The sequence below is a fragment of the Ovis canadensis genome, chromosome 15, assembly GCF_042477335.2.
Source record: "Ovis canadensis isolate MfBH-ARS-UI-01 breed Bighorn chromosome 15, ARS-UI_OviCan_v2, whole genome shotgun sequence".
In the NCBI taxonomy this organism is placed as follows: Eukaryota; Metazoa; Chordata; class Mammalia; order Artiodactyla; family Bovidae; genus Ovis; species Ovis canadensis.
Window position 1 is genome coordinate 58,806,276 of NC_091259.1, and position 17,381 is coordinate 58,823,656.

At 46.7% G+C, this 17,381-nt stretch overlaps 1 protein-coding gene across 3 annotated transcripts; it reads left to right on the forward strand.

The window, feature by feature from the left end:
- Positions 1–4,318: 4,318 nt before the first annotated feature.
- On the forward strand, positions 4,319–15,725 carry LOC138420337 (folate receptor alpha-like). Of its 3 annotated transcripts, none has more exons than XM_069553521.1 (5): positions 4,319–4,479; positions 11,583–11,756; positions 12,707–12,895; positions 15,067–15,202; positions 15,347–15,725. In XM_069553521.1, the coding sequence occupies exons 2-5, from the start codon at positions 11,607–11,609 to the stop codon at positions 15,625–15,627; spliced, it is 756 nt and encodes a 251-aa protein (XP_069409622.1). In that variant the 5' UTR covers positions 4,319–4,479; positions 11,583–11,606; the 3' UTR covers positions 15,628–15,725. The 3 variants fall into 3 exon arrangements, with proteins under 3 accessions (XP_069409622.1, XP_069409621.1, XP_069409623.1); XM_069553520.1 differs by having other exon boundaries at positions 4,330–4,479; positions 11,545–11,756; XM_069553522.1 differs by lacking the exon at positions 4,319–4,479 and adding an exon at positions 7,159–7,375 and having other exon boundaries at positions 10,899–11,756.
- Positions 15,726–17,381: the final 1,656 nt, after the last annotated feature.

The following is a 17,381-nucleotide window of genomic DNA, read 5'->3' on the forward strand; positions in this document are numbered from 1 at the left end:
AATTCTGTGTGCTCTTGCTGCGCCATGGTGGCAGGGGGGCATAGGCGTCAGGTTGGCCCATTCCTGAGGATGTTAACTGATCTTTTGGTTGGGATTGGGTCTGCCAGGTTTCTCCGTTACTTTTTCCCCTTTTGTAATTAACAAGTATGTTGTAGGTAGATATTTTAAGGATGGCAAATATCCTATTCATCAAACTTTCACTCTGGCGTTTTACTATATGATGGACGCTTTTTAAAAAATGAAAACAAATACTGAAAAAATGTTTTATTTTTGTGACACCCCCTCTCCAACCCTTTAAATGCTTTCCCATGGTATCTGCTAGAAAAGCCAAACTTCTTCAGTGGCCCAGAAGTCCCCTCCTCTCTGGGTTCCTAGAATGTTCTTGTATACTCTGCAGGCTGACTCCCTGTGTTCAGGGAGCTTCCTAGAATGTTTTTATACTCTGCAGGCTGACTTCTTGTAGCCACTTAGATTTCCTCCTATAATTAATTCCTCAAAAAGAGTCAGACATGACTTAGCACAACAAAATGACTTCTGACAACCCAACCAAAAGAATTTACTTCTCACCTGGGTACCTTCTCATCACATCACTGGTCCTCTTGTATGGCTATCAATTCAGTCTGACTTTCCCTACAAAACATACACACCTGAAAGCAAAGGCCATGTCTGTGTCATTTTGTGTCAGAGCCCCTGGCACTGGGTCAGTGCCTAGCACTGAGGAGGTGCTTAGGAAGTGAAGGAATCCACGCACTCAGTCTGTCGGTCAACGGACGCCTTCTGGCTGTGTCAGCCGACAGGTAGGCCACTGAGTACCTTGTACTCTCTGGTGGGGGCAGACAGACAGACGTGATAACTGACAACTCTTAGCACACTGAGCTGACGGTTTGCTCCAGGGGAGCAGAGTGTGGTGCAGTTCTGTGGAAGCCCAGAAAGGCGAGGGAAGGTTTCCAGAGAGAGCGTAGTGTTGACCAAGCAGATTAGGCAGGAGGAATGACATTTCATGGAGAAGGTTCAAGAAGTACAAAGGCTTGGAGGTGATAGACGCGCAAGGAGGATTTCTAGGTGGCTAAGATAGAGGTTAAGAGGACAAGGGCAGGAAATGAGGCCAGAGAAGAAACACTGGATCTGCAGTCCTCAGACTCTGATGCCCTCTCAGTACTCTCCTTTCTTCATGAAAGAAACCAGGCTTGGAATCAGACTCAGTTCTGAATCCTAGCCCCTCCTTGCTGCCTGGGAATTATATTTTTCTCAACTATGAGGATGGGTGGTAAGCAATTACATACGCTGCTGGCTCGCACTTGGGAAAAGCTCCAGCTTCTCCCATCCCCACTTCCTGCAGCCCAGAGCCCCTACCCATGCAGGGCCAAAGACCTTCCTGTTATCTTTGTCTGGTCATAGAGTAGCCTTCAGTTTGGGGTCCACAAGGATGCTGATGGCTAACTTGGCTGGTATTAAGCTTCTAATCCAGGCAGATACTCTCAGGATTGGCTTTACAGTGGCTGTTTGACTGTGTCCCTGCCTGTTGGCCAGGTGGTCTGAGCAATGGGGCCTCAGATTCAGAGCCCAGCATGAGGTTCAGCAAGGGCAGGGACTCCTCATGGGTTAGAACCCATGGGTCCAGCTCACCTCCCACTTGCCAGCCTCTTCTTCTGAACCCCTGAGGTCTCAGGGGCCAAACGTCACTCCTGAGTGGATGGACTATCAGTTCAGTTCAGTTCAGTCCAGTCACTCAGTCGTGTCTGACTCTTTGCAACACCATGAATAGCAGCACACCAGGCGTCCCTGTCCATCACCAACTCCCGGAGTTCACCCAAACTCATGTCCATTGAGTCAGTGATGCCATCCAGCCATCTCATCCTCTGTCATCCCCTTCTCCTCCTGCCCCCAATCCTTCCCAGCATTAGGGTCTTTTCCAATGAGTCAACTCTTCACATGAGGTGGCCAAAGTACTGGAGTTTCAGCTTCAACATCAGTCCTTCCAATGAACACCCAGGACTGATCTCCTTTAGGATGGACTGGTTGGATCTCCTTGCAGTCCAAGGGACTCTCAAGAGTCTTCTCTAACACCACAGCTCAAAAGCATCTATAAAGTCCAATTTATAATCACCTTCTGGTGCAGGGGCAGAGAATGGGGGGCAGGGAAAGTCCATCCTGATGAACACATACATGAGCGTGTGTGCTCAGCCCTGTCCATTTCTTTTGTGAACCCCTGGCCTATAGCCTGCCAGACTCTTCTGTCCATGGGAATTCCCAGGCAAGAATACTGGAAAGGGGTTGCCATTTCCTACTCCAGGGGATCTTCCCAACACAGGGATAGAACTGGTGTCTCCTGCGTGTCCTACATTGGCGGGCAGATTCTATACCACTGTGCCACCTGGGAAGCCCCTAGATGAGTGTATAGGAGAATGCTTTGGGGCATTCCTAGACACATGGCCATGCTTCTCCAATCAAGAGAAGGCTGAGTTGGGCTTGTAAAGCCAGGAGGGATGTCTGGGGGTCCTAGCTGCCTTCTACCTGCTCAGGTGTTCAGAGGGCTTAACCCTCCCAGGTTGTCTATCACAAGATTCAGGAATGGCTCACTCTGCGAGAGAGGGAAAACGGGGCACAAGCTGGGGGTCTCCTGGGAGCCCATTTCTTCCCTCTTCCCCGCATTGGAGTCAATTTCTTTGCAGGCCTATAGGACTTTCCTTCTTGGCTGATTCTCCTCCAGTAATCCAGCTGCCTCTTCTGGCTCCCAGCTGCACACCTCCCCCCACTTCCTTACTCCATGGGCCCAGACCTGTGCCCTTTCCAAGCATTTTTTTTTTTTAACTGAGACCTTTTAAAAAATTTTATTAATTTTTTGGCTACAGTGGGTCTTTATTGCTGTGCTCAGGCTTTCTCTAGCTGCAGCAAGCAGGGCCTATTCTGTGGTTGTGGTGTCCAGGCTTCTCATTGTGATAGCTTCTCTTGTGGAGCGAGGGCTCTAGGGTGCTTTGGCTTAGTAGTTGCAGGACTCAAGCTCAGTAGCTGTGGTGCAAGGGCTTAGTTGCTCTGAGGCATGTGAAATTTTCCTGGACCAAGGGTTGAACCCATGTTACCTGCATTGGTTGGTGGATTCTTAACCACTGGACCACCAGGGAAGTCCTCCAACAGTATTTAGGCCCCATATTCTTTAAACTTCTGCCACTATGTGAAGGCTGATGGCTTCCACATCCAACATGGACCCCTCCCTGGGTTTTCTCTTTTACCACAACCTCATGCCAGGTTGCACAGAGCACCTCAACACAAGGGAGCTCAACGTTCTCTCCTGAACTTATTTCTTCCTCCTCTTTTCTTTTTCTCCACCAGTGGTAGCAACCTGGCCTCAGAGGATGTAAAAAGGAAGGCTATGTTCCTGGCTGGGGTAGGAGTGGGGGCCGAGGAATCTGCATTAGAGTAGACTATTGGCTGCTGGAGAAAGTGGACTTGTGTGAGTGGATGGGGAAGGGAGAGGAGCTAGGGCCTTGGGGAAACTGAGGCTCTAGTAAACTGAACATCTATGATTTTACGGCTGGAAGTGGGTGATGCCTGAGGCTGATGAGATTGAAGAGTCAGTGGCTCTATAAGCCGGGGATATGGGAACTCTGCACTCTGTATGCTGAGTGCTGAAGAACTGATGCTTTCAAATTGTTGTGATGCTGGAAAAGACTCTTGAGAGTCCCTTGGGCAGCAAGGAGGTCAAACCAGCCAATCCTAAAGGAAATCAACCCTGAATATTCACTAGAAGGACTGACGCTGAAGCTCCAATCCTTTGGCCACCTAATGTGAAGAACTGACTCGTTGGAAAAGACTCTGATGCTGGGAAAGATTGAGGGCAGGAAGAGAAGGGGATGACAGAGGATGAGATGTTTGGATGGTATTACTGACTCAATGGACATGAGTTTGAGCAAACTCAGGGAGACAGTGAAGGACAGGGAAGCCTGACGTGCTGCAGTCCATGGGGTTGCAGAGTCGGACATGACTGAGTGACTGAACAAGAACAATACTCTGTTCAAGTGCCCCGGAGCTTGGAAGCCTGAAGTCCAGTCCTTGCCCTGCAATGAGCTCTGTCCTGATTCTCCAGGTCTCATTCTCTTCATCTGTAAAACAGGATGAGGGGGTTAGAAGCGGAACAGATTATTTTAAAGGATCCCAGCAATTCAGGCTGCAAGGTTTTCTCAGAACTGAGTTTAGGGGAGAAAATGGAGTAAGTGGGGCTTGGTAATTGACCTTGGGCCTGCACTATTAATCCACTCACTCCTACCCACCACCCTCCCATGGAGGCCTGGCTGGAGCCCACATGCAATAATTAACTCCTGGGTGGCCTTCGCCCTATCCTAAGAGCCTCTCCTGGGCCACATTCCCACGGCCCGTCTCCTAGGCCACTAAGCTCTTCTGTCCCCTAGAGTGAGGCAAGGGGGACTGCAGAGCAGAACAGAACAGAAACCTGAGCCAGAGAAGAGCCAGCGTTCCTCCCAGGTATGTTATTCTCCACCCACCTGTCTGAGCTACACACCCTAGGGCACTCCCAGAAAGCACTAAAGGATCTGAACTGGGAGGATCCACTCTAGAAGGATCCCTAAAAGCAGAGAATCCAGAAGCAGAATCGGGGCCTGCCCAAGGTTAAACTACAAGTTAGTAGAACCCAAGACTTTGCCTTTCAGCACTGCACTGAGTGCTCAGAGCTTTAAGTCTGGGACCATGTGGGGAGGGGTGGTGGTGTCAGGTTCATGATTGGTGTGGGGGTGGGAGGGGAGAAGGGAGGGGCGAGCTAGACCAAGATCTGAGCTGAGACCAGGAAGATGGGGAGGGGTTTACAGGCTTATGTATGTGGCATGGAGGGGAAGAAAGCACTGGCTCTAGAAAGAGGCCATAGCCAAAAAAGAATCACCAACTGACTGAGTGGAGAAAGGGCTTTCTTAGCCCTCCCAGTACTCCCCCACGAGTCTGTTAGTCACTCCATGGGAACCTCTGCACAGCGAAGGTACAGGGGGCAAAACCTGAAGGAGCCCTGGATTTAAGGGTCCAGAGTCGGACTTGGGCAGTCCCTACTGTGTGCTGCGGTTCATGGGGTCGCAAAGGGTCAGACACGACTGAGCAACTGAACTAAACTGAGCTGAACTGAGTGACTTGGGGCACGTTCCCCATTCCCAAGTGACTTCTCAGTCCATGCCCAGTTGGCTAGTGATTGTTAGGGCTTCCCCACTACATTTAATCCTCAGGTAAGGAAACTAAGCCTCAAGATAATGTGAGTTATTTTCCCCCAAGGTCAAGCGGGGGTGGAGGTAGCGTGAGAGCTGGGATCCGGAAGCCTGTGCTCTAAAGCTGTTAGACTCTGTGCTCCCAAAGGAGCCTAATTGTGAACCATGTGGCATTTCCGAGAGTATAGATGTCTCCTGTGCTCTCGGAGATCAGGGAGTGACAGGGTCCATGGAGAGATGATTGGATCCTGGAATGAATGAATTAGTAAATGAACGAACACCTAAACAGTGAACAAGAAACATGTGTAGTGGGATATTGGACTGTGAAAGGGTGAAAAGTGAGGACACAAGGAGGATGAGGAGAGCTATGTGGGAATTTAATTCCAGGTTTCCCCGATCCCTTAGGGCAGAGTCAGCCTGGAGGCCACTCAGCTCAGCCCCCATCCAGGAGACCCAGGCAAGATGCTGGAGTTCTGCAGGAGATGGGGGGCAATGTGAGGGCAGGGCAACTTTGTGAGCAGGTGGATGCATAAGCTTTAGAAGCCATGGGAAATGAATTCTGGTTGTTTTAGGAGAACCAGGTACCTGGTGAGCAGTGGGATGCGGGAGCAGGCACCTCCCAAATCTCAGTGTGAGAGGTCAGGAGGTCAGGCTGAGAGGCCAGCTCTGGGGCAGGGTTCAGGACCCGCCCTGGACCCCAGAGGTGAACTGTTGTTCATGTCCACCTCCAAGCTTTTGTTCTCTGACATTGCCCCAGGTCACAGGGTCTCTGAGAGTGGCTAAATAATGAAACGGGAAAGAGCTGGCAGCAGAGCTTTTTTTTTTTTTTTTAAACATAGATCTGCATTTGGAGCTCCAAAATTAAGATACTGTTGTAAACTTTTACACAGTCATTTGTTGTCAAAATCTCATCTGAGAATGAATGTGAGGTTATTATTTTAATTATCCCACCAGTGTAGCTATTTCCCCATAGAACATATGCTTGATCACTGAGCGCATACAATTGTATTATCTAATTTTGCATTACCTTTGATAAAATTGCCAGCGAAAGAATGTCGTTCTGCCATCTATAGGGATTAAGTCATTAGCGACTTCAGTCACTGACTGACCTATGTTGTTCAGTCAAGTCATGTCTTACTCTTTGTGACCCCATGGACTGCAGCATGCCTGGCTTCCTTGTCCTTCACTATCTCCCAGAGTTTGCTCAGACTCATGGCCATTGAGTCGGTGATGTCATCCAACCATCTCATCCTCTGTTGCCCCCTTCTGTTCCTAAGCTAAGCTAAGTCACTTCAGTTGTGTCTGACTCTGTGTGACCCCATAGACGGCAGCCCACCAGGCTCCCCCGTCCCTGGGATTCTCCAGGCAAGAACACTGGAGTGGGTTGCCATTTCCTTCTCCATGAAAATATTTAATAAATGAATTTCAGTAACTCTTAAACATTCCACAAAATTTCCTAAGAACCTGTGAGAGTATAATACCTGGCAATCCTCTCTAAAACAGAAATTCACCTATCTGCTACATTACTGCTGATGATCTGAAATGTACATGGTCTCTAAAAAATAACAGTACTGAATAAAATTGAAAGGATCATCCAAGTTCCTATATAATACCAAAGTATTTATCCAGGATTACTGAATAAATCATAGCAATTTGGTATCTTCTGTTCCTGCCCTCAGTCTTTCCCAGAATCAGGGTCTTTTCCAATGAGTCAGCTCTTTGCATCAGGTGGCCAAAGGATTGGAGCTTCAGCTTCAACATCAGTTCTTGTTGTTGTTGTTCAGTCACCCAGTCATGTCCGACTCTTTGCGACCCCATGGACTGCAGCGCACCAAGCCTCCCTGTCCCTCACCATCTCCTGAAGTTTGCCCAAGTTCTCCATTGCATCGGTGATGCCATCTGGCCATCTGATCCTCTGATGCCCTCTTCTCCTGCCCTCAATCTTTCCCAACATCAGGGACATTTCCAATCAGTCGGCTCTTCACATAAGATGACCAAAATATTGGAGCTTCAGCTTCAGCAGTCCTTCCAACAAGTATTCAGGGTTGATTTCCATTAAGATTGACTGGTCTGATCTCCTTGCTGTCCAAGGGACTCTCAGGAGTCTTCTCCAGCAGTTTGAAGGCATCAATTCTTCCGTTCTCCACCTTCTTTACAATACAGCTTTCATAATGGTATGTGACCTCTGGGAAGATCATAGCCTTGACTATACTGACCTTTGTCAAAGAGTAATATTTCTGCTTTTCAACACACTGTCTAGGTTTGTCATAGCCTTCTTGCCAAGAAGCAAATGTCTTCTGATTTCATGGCTGTAGTCACCATCTGCAGTGATTTTAGAGCCCACGAAGAGGAAATCTGTCACTACTTCCACCTTTCCCCCCTCTATTTGCTATGAAGTAATGGGGCCAGATGCCATGATCTTAGTTGTTTTTTGTTGTTGTTGTTGTTTTTTTAAATTTTAATACCGGACACCTTCAGACCTGGAGGACTCATCTTTCGGAGTCATGTCTTTTTGTCCTTTCATACAGTTCATAAGGTTCTCACAGCAAGTATACTGGGGTGGTTTCCCATTCCCTCCTCCAGTGGGTCACATTTTGTCAGAACTCTCCTCTATGACCTGTCCATGTTGGGTGGCCATACGTGACATGGCTCATAGCTTTATCAGATTACACAAGCCCCTTTGCCACAACAAGGCAGTGATCCACAAAAGGGTAGCTTCAGTCCTACCAATGAATATTCAGGTTGATTTCCTTTAGGATTGACTAGTTTGATCTTCTTGCTGTACAAGGAACTCCTTATCTTTGACAAAAGAGGCAAGAATATACAATGGAAAAAAGACAACTTCTTCAATAAATGGTGCTGGGAAAACTGAAGAGCTACCTGTAAAAGAGGGGCTTCCCAGGTGGTGCTGGTGGTAAAGAACTAATCTGCCAATGCAGGTGACGCAAGGGATGTGGGTTCCATCCCGGGGTTGGGAAGATTCCCAGAATAGGAGATAGCATCCTACTCCAGTATTTTTGCCTATAAAATACCATGGGCAGAGGAGGCTACAGTCCATGGGGTTGCACAGTCAGACATGACTGAGTGACATGTAAAAGAATGAAATTAGAACACTTCCCAACACTGCGTGTGTGCTAAGTCCCTGCAGGCTTGTCCAGCTCTTTGCAACCCTATGGACTGTAGCCCACCAGGGAATCCCACTCTGTCCATGGGATTCTCCAGGCAAGAATACTTGAGTGGGTTGCCGTGCCTTCCTTCAAGGAATCTTTCTGGTCCAGGGATCAAACCCATATCTCTTACATCTTCTGTATTGGCAGGTGAGTTTTTTACCCCCACCCACCTCGGAAGCCCTCCTAACACCATACACAAAAATAAACTCAAAATGGATTAAAGACTTACATTTAAGGCTGGAAACTTTAAAGCTCTTAGGCGAAAACAGGCTTAGCACTCTTTGACATAACTGACAGCAAGATCTTCTCTGACCTATCTCCTAGAGTAATGGAAATAAAAGCAAATATAAATGAATGGGACCTAATTAAAATTAAAAGCTTTTGCATAGCAAAGGAAACAATAAACAAGATTAAAGTACAACCCTCAGAATGGGAGAAAATTACAAACAAACAACTGATGAAGGATTAATCTCCAAAATACATAAGGAGCTCATACAGCTCAATTAAAAAAAAAAAAGCCCAATCAAAAAATGGGCAGAAGGCTAAAACAGAAATTTCTCCAAAGAAAACATACAGAGAGTCAATAAACACATGAAAGATGTTCAACATTGCTCAATATCAGAGAAATGCAAATCAAAACTACAATGAGCTATCACCTCACACCAATCAGAATGGCCATCATTTAAAAAAAAAACAAAACTACAAACAATAAATGCTGGAGAGGATGTGGAGAAAAGGGAACTTTTTTGCACTGTGGTGGGAATATAAATTGATTCTAATTTCAGCCACTATAGAGAACAATACGGAGATTCTTTAACAAAATAGGAATAAAACTGCCATGTGATAGTTCCACTACGGGGCATATACCCTGAGAAAACCACAATCCAAAAAAAACACTTGTACCCCAATGTTTACTGCAGCACTATTTACAATAGCTAGGACATTGAAGCATGGCTTCCCTTGTGACTCAGCTGGTAAAGAATCTGCCTGGGTTCGATCCCTGGGTTGGAAAGATCCCCTGGAGAAGGGAAAAACTACCCACTCCAGTATTCTAGCCTAGAGAATTCCATGGACTGTATAGTCTATGGGGTTGCAAAGAGTCAGACAGATTGAGCGACTTTCACACACATTGGACTTGCAAGCAACGTAGACATCTATAGACAGATGAATGGATAAAGAAGTTGTGGTACATATATACAATGGAATATTGCTCAGCCACCAAAAAGAACAAATTTGAGTCAGCTGTAGTGAGGTGGATGAACTTAGAGTCTATTAAGCAGAACGAAATCAGAAAAACAAATATTGTATATTAACACATATATATGGAGTCTAGGAAAATGGTACTGATGAACCTATTGGCAGAGAAGACATGGAGATGCAGATGTAGGAAATGGACTGGTGGGCACAGTGGGAGAAGGAAAGGGTAGGATAAACTGATACAGCAGCACTGACCTACATACACTATCAGGTGTAAAATAGATAACTAGCGGGAAGCTGCTGTATAACACAGGGAGCCCAGCCTGGCACTCTGGGATAACTGTCAACTAAAAAGATGAAGAACTTGAAGGGAGGGATATATGTATACCTATGGCTGATTCATGTTGCAGTTTGACAGAAAACAACAACATTCTGTAAAGCAATTATCCTTCAATTAAAAAATAAACTAAAAAAAAAGATGCACAACTTGAAAATTGCGAGTTAAACTTTATTTGGGGCAAAATGAGGCCTGTAGCCCAGGAGGCAGCACCTCAGATAGCTCTGAGAGACTACTCCAAAGGTGCAGTCAGGAAAGGTCAATATATAAGGTTTTGGTGAAGGAGGAGTTTAATGCAATCAATTGCTTACTTTACAAGAGGTTTTCTGCTAGCCGTGAGGATCTGATGTTACCATGAAGGGATTTATTGCTTCTCTAGATATGAGGAGACGCAAGGACTGGAATCATAAAATCAACTCCTGAAGATATCTAACTATCTAAAGACCTGTCCCACCAGATTCCCTGGGGCACATTCCACCTTGAACTTCCTCAGGGGGTGTTGACGGTCAACAGCTGCAGCAGCACAGGGCTCAATTTCCTGGCCCTTCCCGACCCAGGGATCGAGCCCTGGTCTCTCACATTGGAGACAGACGCTTAGCCGTCTGAGCCACCAGGGAAGTCCCTAATTCCCACAGAGGCGGGTGACACTTCCAGCCGCTGCCACTGCTCTTGGCTCTTGCCAATGCTCAGTGCCCGTTTGCAGTTGACTCAACCTAGAGGAGTGGAATGGTGAGGGGTGCTCAAGAAAGAGAGGGTATGACTGGTTCATGTTGATTTGCAGCAGAGACCTCCACAACACTGCGAAGCAATTGTTGTTGTTAGTCACTAAGTCGTCTGACTCTTTGCGACCCCATGGACTGCAACTTGCCAGGATTCCCGGTCCTTCACCATCTCCTGGAATTTGCTCAGACTCATGTCCCTTGGATCAGTGATGCTATCTAACCATCTCATCCTCCACCACCCCTTTCTCCTTTTGTTTTCAATCTTTCCCAGGATCAAGGTCTTTTCCAACGAGTCGGTTCATTGTAAAGCAATTATCTTCCAATTCCCTGGTGGCTCATGATAAAGCGTCTGCCTACAATGCGGGTGACCCAGGTTCGATCCCTGAGTTGGGAAGATCCTCTGGAGAAGGAAATGGCAACCCACTCCAGTACTCTTGCCTGGAAAATCCCTTGGATGGAGGAGCATGGTTGGCTACAGTCCATGGCATGGCAAAGAGTTGGACACGACTGAGCAACTTCACTTTCACTTTATCTTCCAATTAAAAAAAAAAGGTATCTACCTTGTGACTAGAAGCAACCTTCTACCGAGATGTGTGGTTCACTCAACTCATAGTTCTTACACTGTGTGTTTTTTCAGCCAACAAATCTTAAAAGTTTAAACTCTGAAATATTTGCCTTCAAGGATTTCAAAGGAGAGATTGTGGACCTCTGGCATTTTTCTGGCTATTTCTGAATTTTGCCCAAACTCCACCTGTCAGTTGCACTACTTGATGCTCATGACCTTGTAGAAAAGCCAGGAAGATATTGTCTCAAAAGGCTGTGTCTGATCCCAATCTTCCTGAGACTAGGAAGATTAGGGTTACCAGGGCTCAATCCCGCCCTAGGCTCCACCCACCCTCCTAATTTATTATTAACAGCCTGAGGATCCACCTGGACTTTCTTTGCTGCCTTCAAGGAAATTGGTTCTTCAGGGACAAACATGGCCTGGAAGATCACACCACTACTGTGCCTTCTGGTGTGTGTGGCTGCTGTAGGGGCAGCCCAGCCCAGGACTCAGCTTCTCAATGTCTGCATGAATGCCAGGTACCATAAGGAAAAACCAGGTCCCGAGGACAAGTTACACGGACAGGTAGGCTGAGGGGTCATCTGGGATGGGGAAGAGCTGCCTCAGGGAACATCTACCCCCGTCCTTGGTAGAGGCAGGGAAGTTCCCTGAACAGCTCTTTCTTCAGTTTGCATCGACTCTTTTTTACACATACTGTGTGCCCAGTGTGGTCAGAACAATGCCTAGAGCTCAGCTTCTTGGTTGTTGAGTTTCCGTGTTACTCAAATCAGGAAGCAGGCCTGGAGAGACCTTTTGGGGTGAAGGAGGGGGTTGATTTTCTTTTTTTAATTCTTTTTTTATAAGTTTGTATTTGGCTGTGCTGGGTCTTCGTTGTGGCCCACAGGCTGTTTGCTGCTCGGCGCAGACTTAGTTGCTCTGTGGCATGCGGAAATCTTAGTTCCCCTATCAGGGACCAAACTCATATCCCCTGCGTTGCCAGACAGATTCTTAACCACTGGACAAGCAGGGAAGTCCCCTTAATATTCTGCTTTTATACTAAATTCTAGGCCATGGGTTTTCAGTCATTCATAAGATCATTGTGTATTTCTGTAATTAGAACTCTACTGGGGTTGTGGTTCATTTAACTTGTTGCCTCACCTCAGGTCTTTATCACCTTCCCAAAGAAGCTTAATCTGGTCATTCCAGAAAACTGAACTTTCCTGTTCCTCTCCTGTTTTTGCCCAAAGAAATTATCCAGTGCTAAGTTTTCATTGTGTTCCCAGTTCCTAGAAAAATGCCTGGGTTAGCAATAGGAGCTCAATAAAAATTTAAATTAATAAATGTTGTGATGACTGCTACCCCTGGGATTCCACAGTCTTGGAGAACCCTGTCCCCCCAAAAGTGTCCCTCCACCTGATGTTTCTCTGAAGACTGTTGGGGAATCAAGGACTGAAGGGGAGAGGTTGGAACATTCTGGTTGTGCTGGGTGTGAGAGCTCACCCTTGAGTCCCTCTCCCCTTCCCCACCCTCAACAGTGCAGCCCTTGGAAAAACAATGCCTGCTGCTTTGTCAACACCAGCATCGAAGCCCATAAGGATATTTCCAGCCTATACAGATTCGACTGGGACCACTGCGGCAAGATGGAGCCTGCATGCAAGCGCCACTTTATTCAGGACATCTGTCTCTATGAGTGCTCACCTAACCTGGGGCCCTGGATCCAGGAGGTATGGGCACCAGCCCCTCAGCAGAGGACAGCCCCTAGCTGATCCACCCACAGCCACTTGCAGGGACACTCCAGGAATTCTGGTCTGAGGAGGGTCATGGGAGCACCTCGTTTGCCCCTTTCCTGTTTGCCCATTTCTGTTACCCTCTAACCATCAGTTCAGTTCAGTCACTCAGTCGTGTCTGACTCTTTGTGACCGCATAGACTGCAGCACACCAGGCTTCCGTGTCCATCACCAACTCCTGAAGCTTACTCAAATTCACGTTCATTGAGTCGGTGACGTTATCCATTCATCTCATCCTCTGTCTTCTTCTCCTCCTGCTTTCAGTCATTCCCAGCATCAGGGTCTTTTCAAATGAGTCAGTTCTTCACATCAGGTGGCCAGACTATTGGAGTTTCAACTTCAACATCAGTCCTTCCAATGAACACCCAGGACTGATCTCCTTTAGGATGGACTGGTTGGATCTCTTTGCAGTCCAATGGACTCTCAAGAGTCTTTTCCAACACCACAGTTCAAAATCGTCAGTTCTTCAGCTTTATAATCCAACTCTCACAACCATACATGACTACTGGAAAAACCATAGCTTTGACTAGACAGACCTGTGTTGGCAAAGTAATGTCTCTTCTTTTTAATATGCTGTCTAGGTTGGTCATAACTTTTCTCCCAAGGAGAAAGTATCTTTTAATTTCATGGCTGCAGTCACCATCTGCAGTGATTTTGGAGCCCCCCAAAATAGTCTGTCACTGTTTCTCCATCTATTTGCCATGAGGTGATGGGATCTTATGTCATGATCTTAGTTTTCTGAAGGTTGAGTTTTAAGCCTACTTTTTCACTCTCTTCTTTCACCCTCATCAAGAAGCTCTTTAGTTCTTCTATTCTTTCTGCCATAAGGGTGGTGTCATCTGCATATCTGAGGTTATTGATATTTCTCCCAGCAATCTTGATTCCAGCTTGTGATTCATCCAGCCCAGCATCTCATGATGTACTCAGCATATAAGTTAAATAAGCAGGGTGACAATATACAGCCTTGACAGACTCCTTTCCAGTCTGTTTTTCCATGTCCAGTTCTGACTGTTGCTTCTTGACCTACATACAGATTTCTCAGGAGGCAGGTGAGATGGTCTGGTATTCCCATCTCTTGAAGAATTTTCCACAGTTTGTTGTGATCCATACAAAGGCTTTCGCATAGTCAGTGAAGCCAACATAGATTTTTTTCCGGAACTCGTGCTTTTTCGATGATCCAGTGGATGTTGGCAATTTGATCTCTGGTTCCTCTAACCTTAAAACAACCTATTTATAGCGGTGAAATCACCAGGCAATTTAACCTAATTCCTGACTTATGCTCTCCTGAATAGATAGCATGCCTTGCCTAACCTATTGATTCTTTTCCTAGATTAAAAAAGTAAGGATGAAGAATTACTTAAGTAGCTAAAAAATGATTAGCTCTGTACCTCCAACAGCTCGCTTAGCAAACCTGCAGGCAAGTCACTGGGCAATATGGTATCTGAAGTCAGCCAGTTGTTGCACAATGGAGAATGATGCATAATCTAACTTCCTGCCTTAGTGATTCCCTGAGGTTCTTTCCCCTTTTCTCCTTAAAAAACGGGCATGGCTGAACATAATCTAGAGCTGGCTTCAGGACATGAATTAACTTCTCTCCAGATTGCTGGCTTTTCTTTTTTTAAAAAGTTTATATTTTAATTTTTACTTACAATTTTATTTATTTATGGCTGTGCTGGGTCTTGATTACTGCGCGGCCTTTTCTCTGGTTGCAGCGTATGGACTTCTCATTACAGTGGCTTCTCTAGTTGTGGAGCACGGGCTCTCGGGTGCGAGGGCTTCAGTAGTTGTGGCACTTGGGCTCCATTACAGTTCTCCAGCTCTAGAGTCCAGTTCAATAGTTGTGGAGCACAGGGTTAGTTGCTCCACGGCACGTGGGATCTTCCCCAACTAGGGGCTGTATGCATGTCCCCTGCATAGGCAGGTCGATCTTACCCACTGTACCACCAGGGAAGTCCCATTGATTACTGGCTTTTGAGCAGAGAGCAGCTAAAACTGAGTTTGGTTAACAGTGGAGTCACTGCCTCTCTCTCAGCCCTGGACACCATCAGGGCTGTAGCAGCTGAGATCCCTGGCTGACTAGAGCCCTCCTTCCCTGGTTCCCGACCCAGGTGAATCAGAGCTGGCGCAAAGAACGGATTCTGAATGTGCCCCTCTGCAAAGAGGACTGTGAGAGCTGGTGGGAAGACTGCCGCACCTCCTACACCTGCAAGAGCAACTGGCACAGGGGCTGGGACTGGACCTCAGGTGAGGGCTGGGGGGGCAGGGAGAGAGGGCTTTGGAAGGGGTGGTGAGGGTGCGGAAGGGTTTATGGAGACTTGCAGCTGTGGGGCTGGTGGAGCAAGAGGTGGTTCTGGACCCAGTGGCTACAGGCTTCTATCCTCCCCACAGGGTACAACCAGTGCCCAGTGAAAGTTGCCTGCCATCGCTTCGACTTCTACTTCCCCACACCTGCTGCTCTGTGCAATGAAATCTGGAGTCACTCCTACAGGGCCAGCAACTACAGCCGGGGCAGTGGCCGCTGCATTCAGATGTGGTTCGACCCCGTCCTGGGCAACCCCAACGAGGAGGTGGCGAGATTCTATGCTGAGAGCATGAATGGGGCTGGGCTCCATGAGGCCTGGCCTCTGCGTTTCGGCCTGCTCCTATTGTTGCTCTGGCTGCTCAGCTGAGCTCCTATTATTTTCTGACACCTGGCAATCCCTGCCCCGTTAAGCTCCACAGTCAGTTTGTTCCTTGGTGGAAACTGAATAAAAAGTCAGTCACCCTACATGTGTCATGTAAGTTATTTGAATGTGAGTGGAAATGAGACTTTTGCTTTCCAGTACCACTGACTGAAACTAGTTAGACTTGGCCAGTTTTCAGTTCTGATACTTGCTATGATCTTGCCAAATAACTTTAATCTTCCAATCTAGGGGATATTCATAGCTCTCAATTTCATTTTTCACTGCAGCTTTAATCTAGAGCCAGGCAGAGGAATTTATCATTTAAATTGGACCCAAGTATTCCAGAGCTAACTGGAATGCTTGCTCTGTCCTTTTCTCAGCTCTTCAACAGAAGAGAGGGGAATGGCAGTGTCCAGCATGGACAACATGTTCTGGACGGCAGGCTGGGAGGAGGTGAAGGGTGACCCGAGAGAGCTCTAGACCTTCTAATACAGCACTACCTGCTGGGCTCTGTCCCAAATTCTTTATATATTTTATTCGTATAAGGTATAGGTGCTTTGTCTCTATTCTGTTGTTGTTCACTCAGTCATGTCTGAATTTTTGTGACCCCATGGACGGCAGCATGCCAGGCTTCCCTGTCCTTCACTATTTCCGGGAGTTTGATCAAATTCATGTCCATTGAGTTGGTGACGCCATCAAACCATTGCATCCTCTGTTGCTCCCTTCTCCTCTTGCCCTCAGTCTTTCCCACAATCAGGGTCTTTACCGATGAGTTGTCTCTTCACATCAGGTGGCCTAAGTATTTGAACTTCAGCTTTAGTAACAGTCTTTCCAATAAATATTCAGGGTTGATTTCCTTTAGGATTGACTGGTTTCATCTTTTCGCTGCTATCCAAGGCAATCAAGATTGCCAGGAGAAATATCAATAACCTCAGATATGCAGATAACAGCATCCTTATGCAGAAAGCAAAGAGGAACTAAAGAGCCTCTTGATGAGGGTGAAAGAGGAGAGTGAAAAAGCTGGCTTAAAACTCAGCATTCAAAAAACAACGATCATGGCATCCGGTCCCATCACTTCGTGGCAAATAGATATGGAAACAGTGACATTTCATTTTCTTGGGCTCCAAAATCACTGCAGATGGTGACTGCAGCTATGAAATTAAAAGATGCTTGCTCCTTGGAAGAAAAACTCTGACCAATCTAGACAGCATATTAAAAAGCAAAAACATTACTTTGCCAACAAAGGTCCATATAGTGAAAGCTATGGTTTTTCCAGTAGTCATGTATGGATGTGAGAGCTGGACCATAAAGAAAGCTGAGCACTGAAGAACTGTTGCTTTTGAACCATGGTGTTGACTCTTGAGAGTCCCTTGGCTTGCAAGGAGATCAAACCAGTCAATCCTAAAGGAAATCAATCCTGAATATACATTGGAAGGACTGATGCTGAAGCTGAAGCTCCAATACTTCGGCCACTTGATGCAAAGAACTGACTCATTGGAAAAGACCCTGATGCTGGGGAAGATTGAAGGCAGGAGGAGAAGGGGATAACAGAGGATGAGATGGTTGGATGGCGTCACCAACTCAATGGGCATTAGTCTGAGCAAGCTTAGGGAGTTGGTGATGGACAGGGAAGCCTGGCCTGCTGCAGTCCATGGAGTTGCAGAGTTGGATATGACTGAGTGACTGAACTGAACTGAAGGGATTCTAAGTCTTCTCTGGCACCACAATTCAAAAGCATCAATTCTTTGGCACTCAGCCTT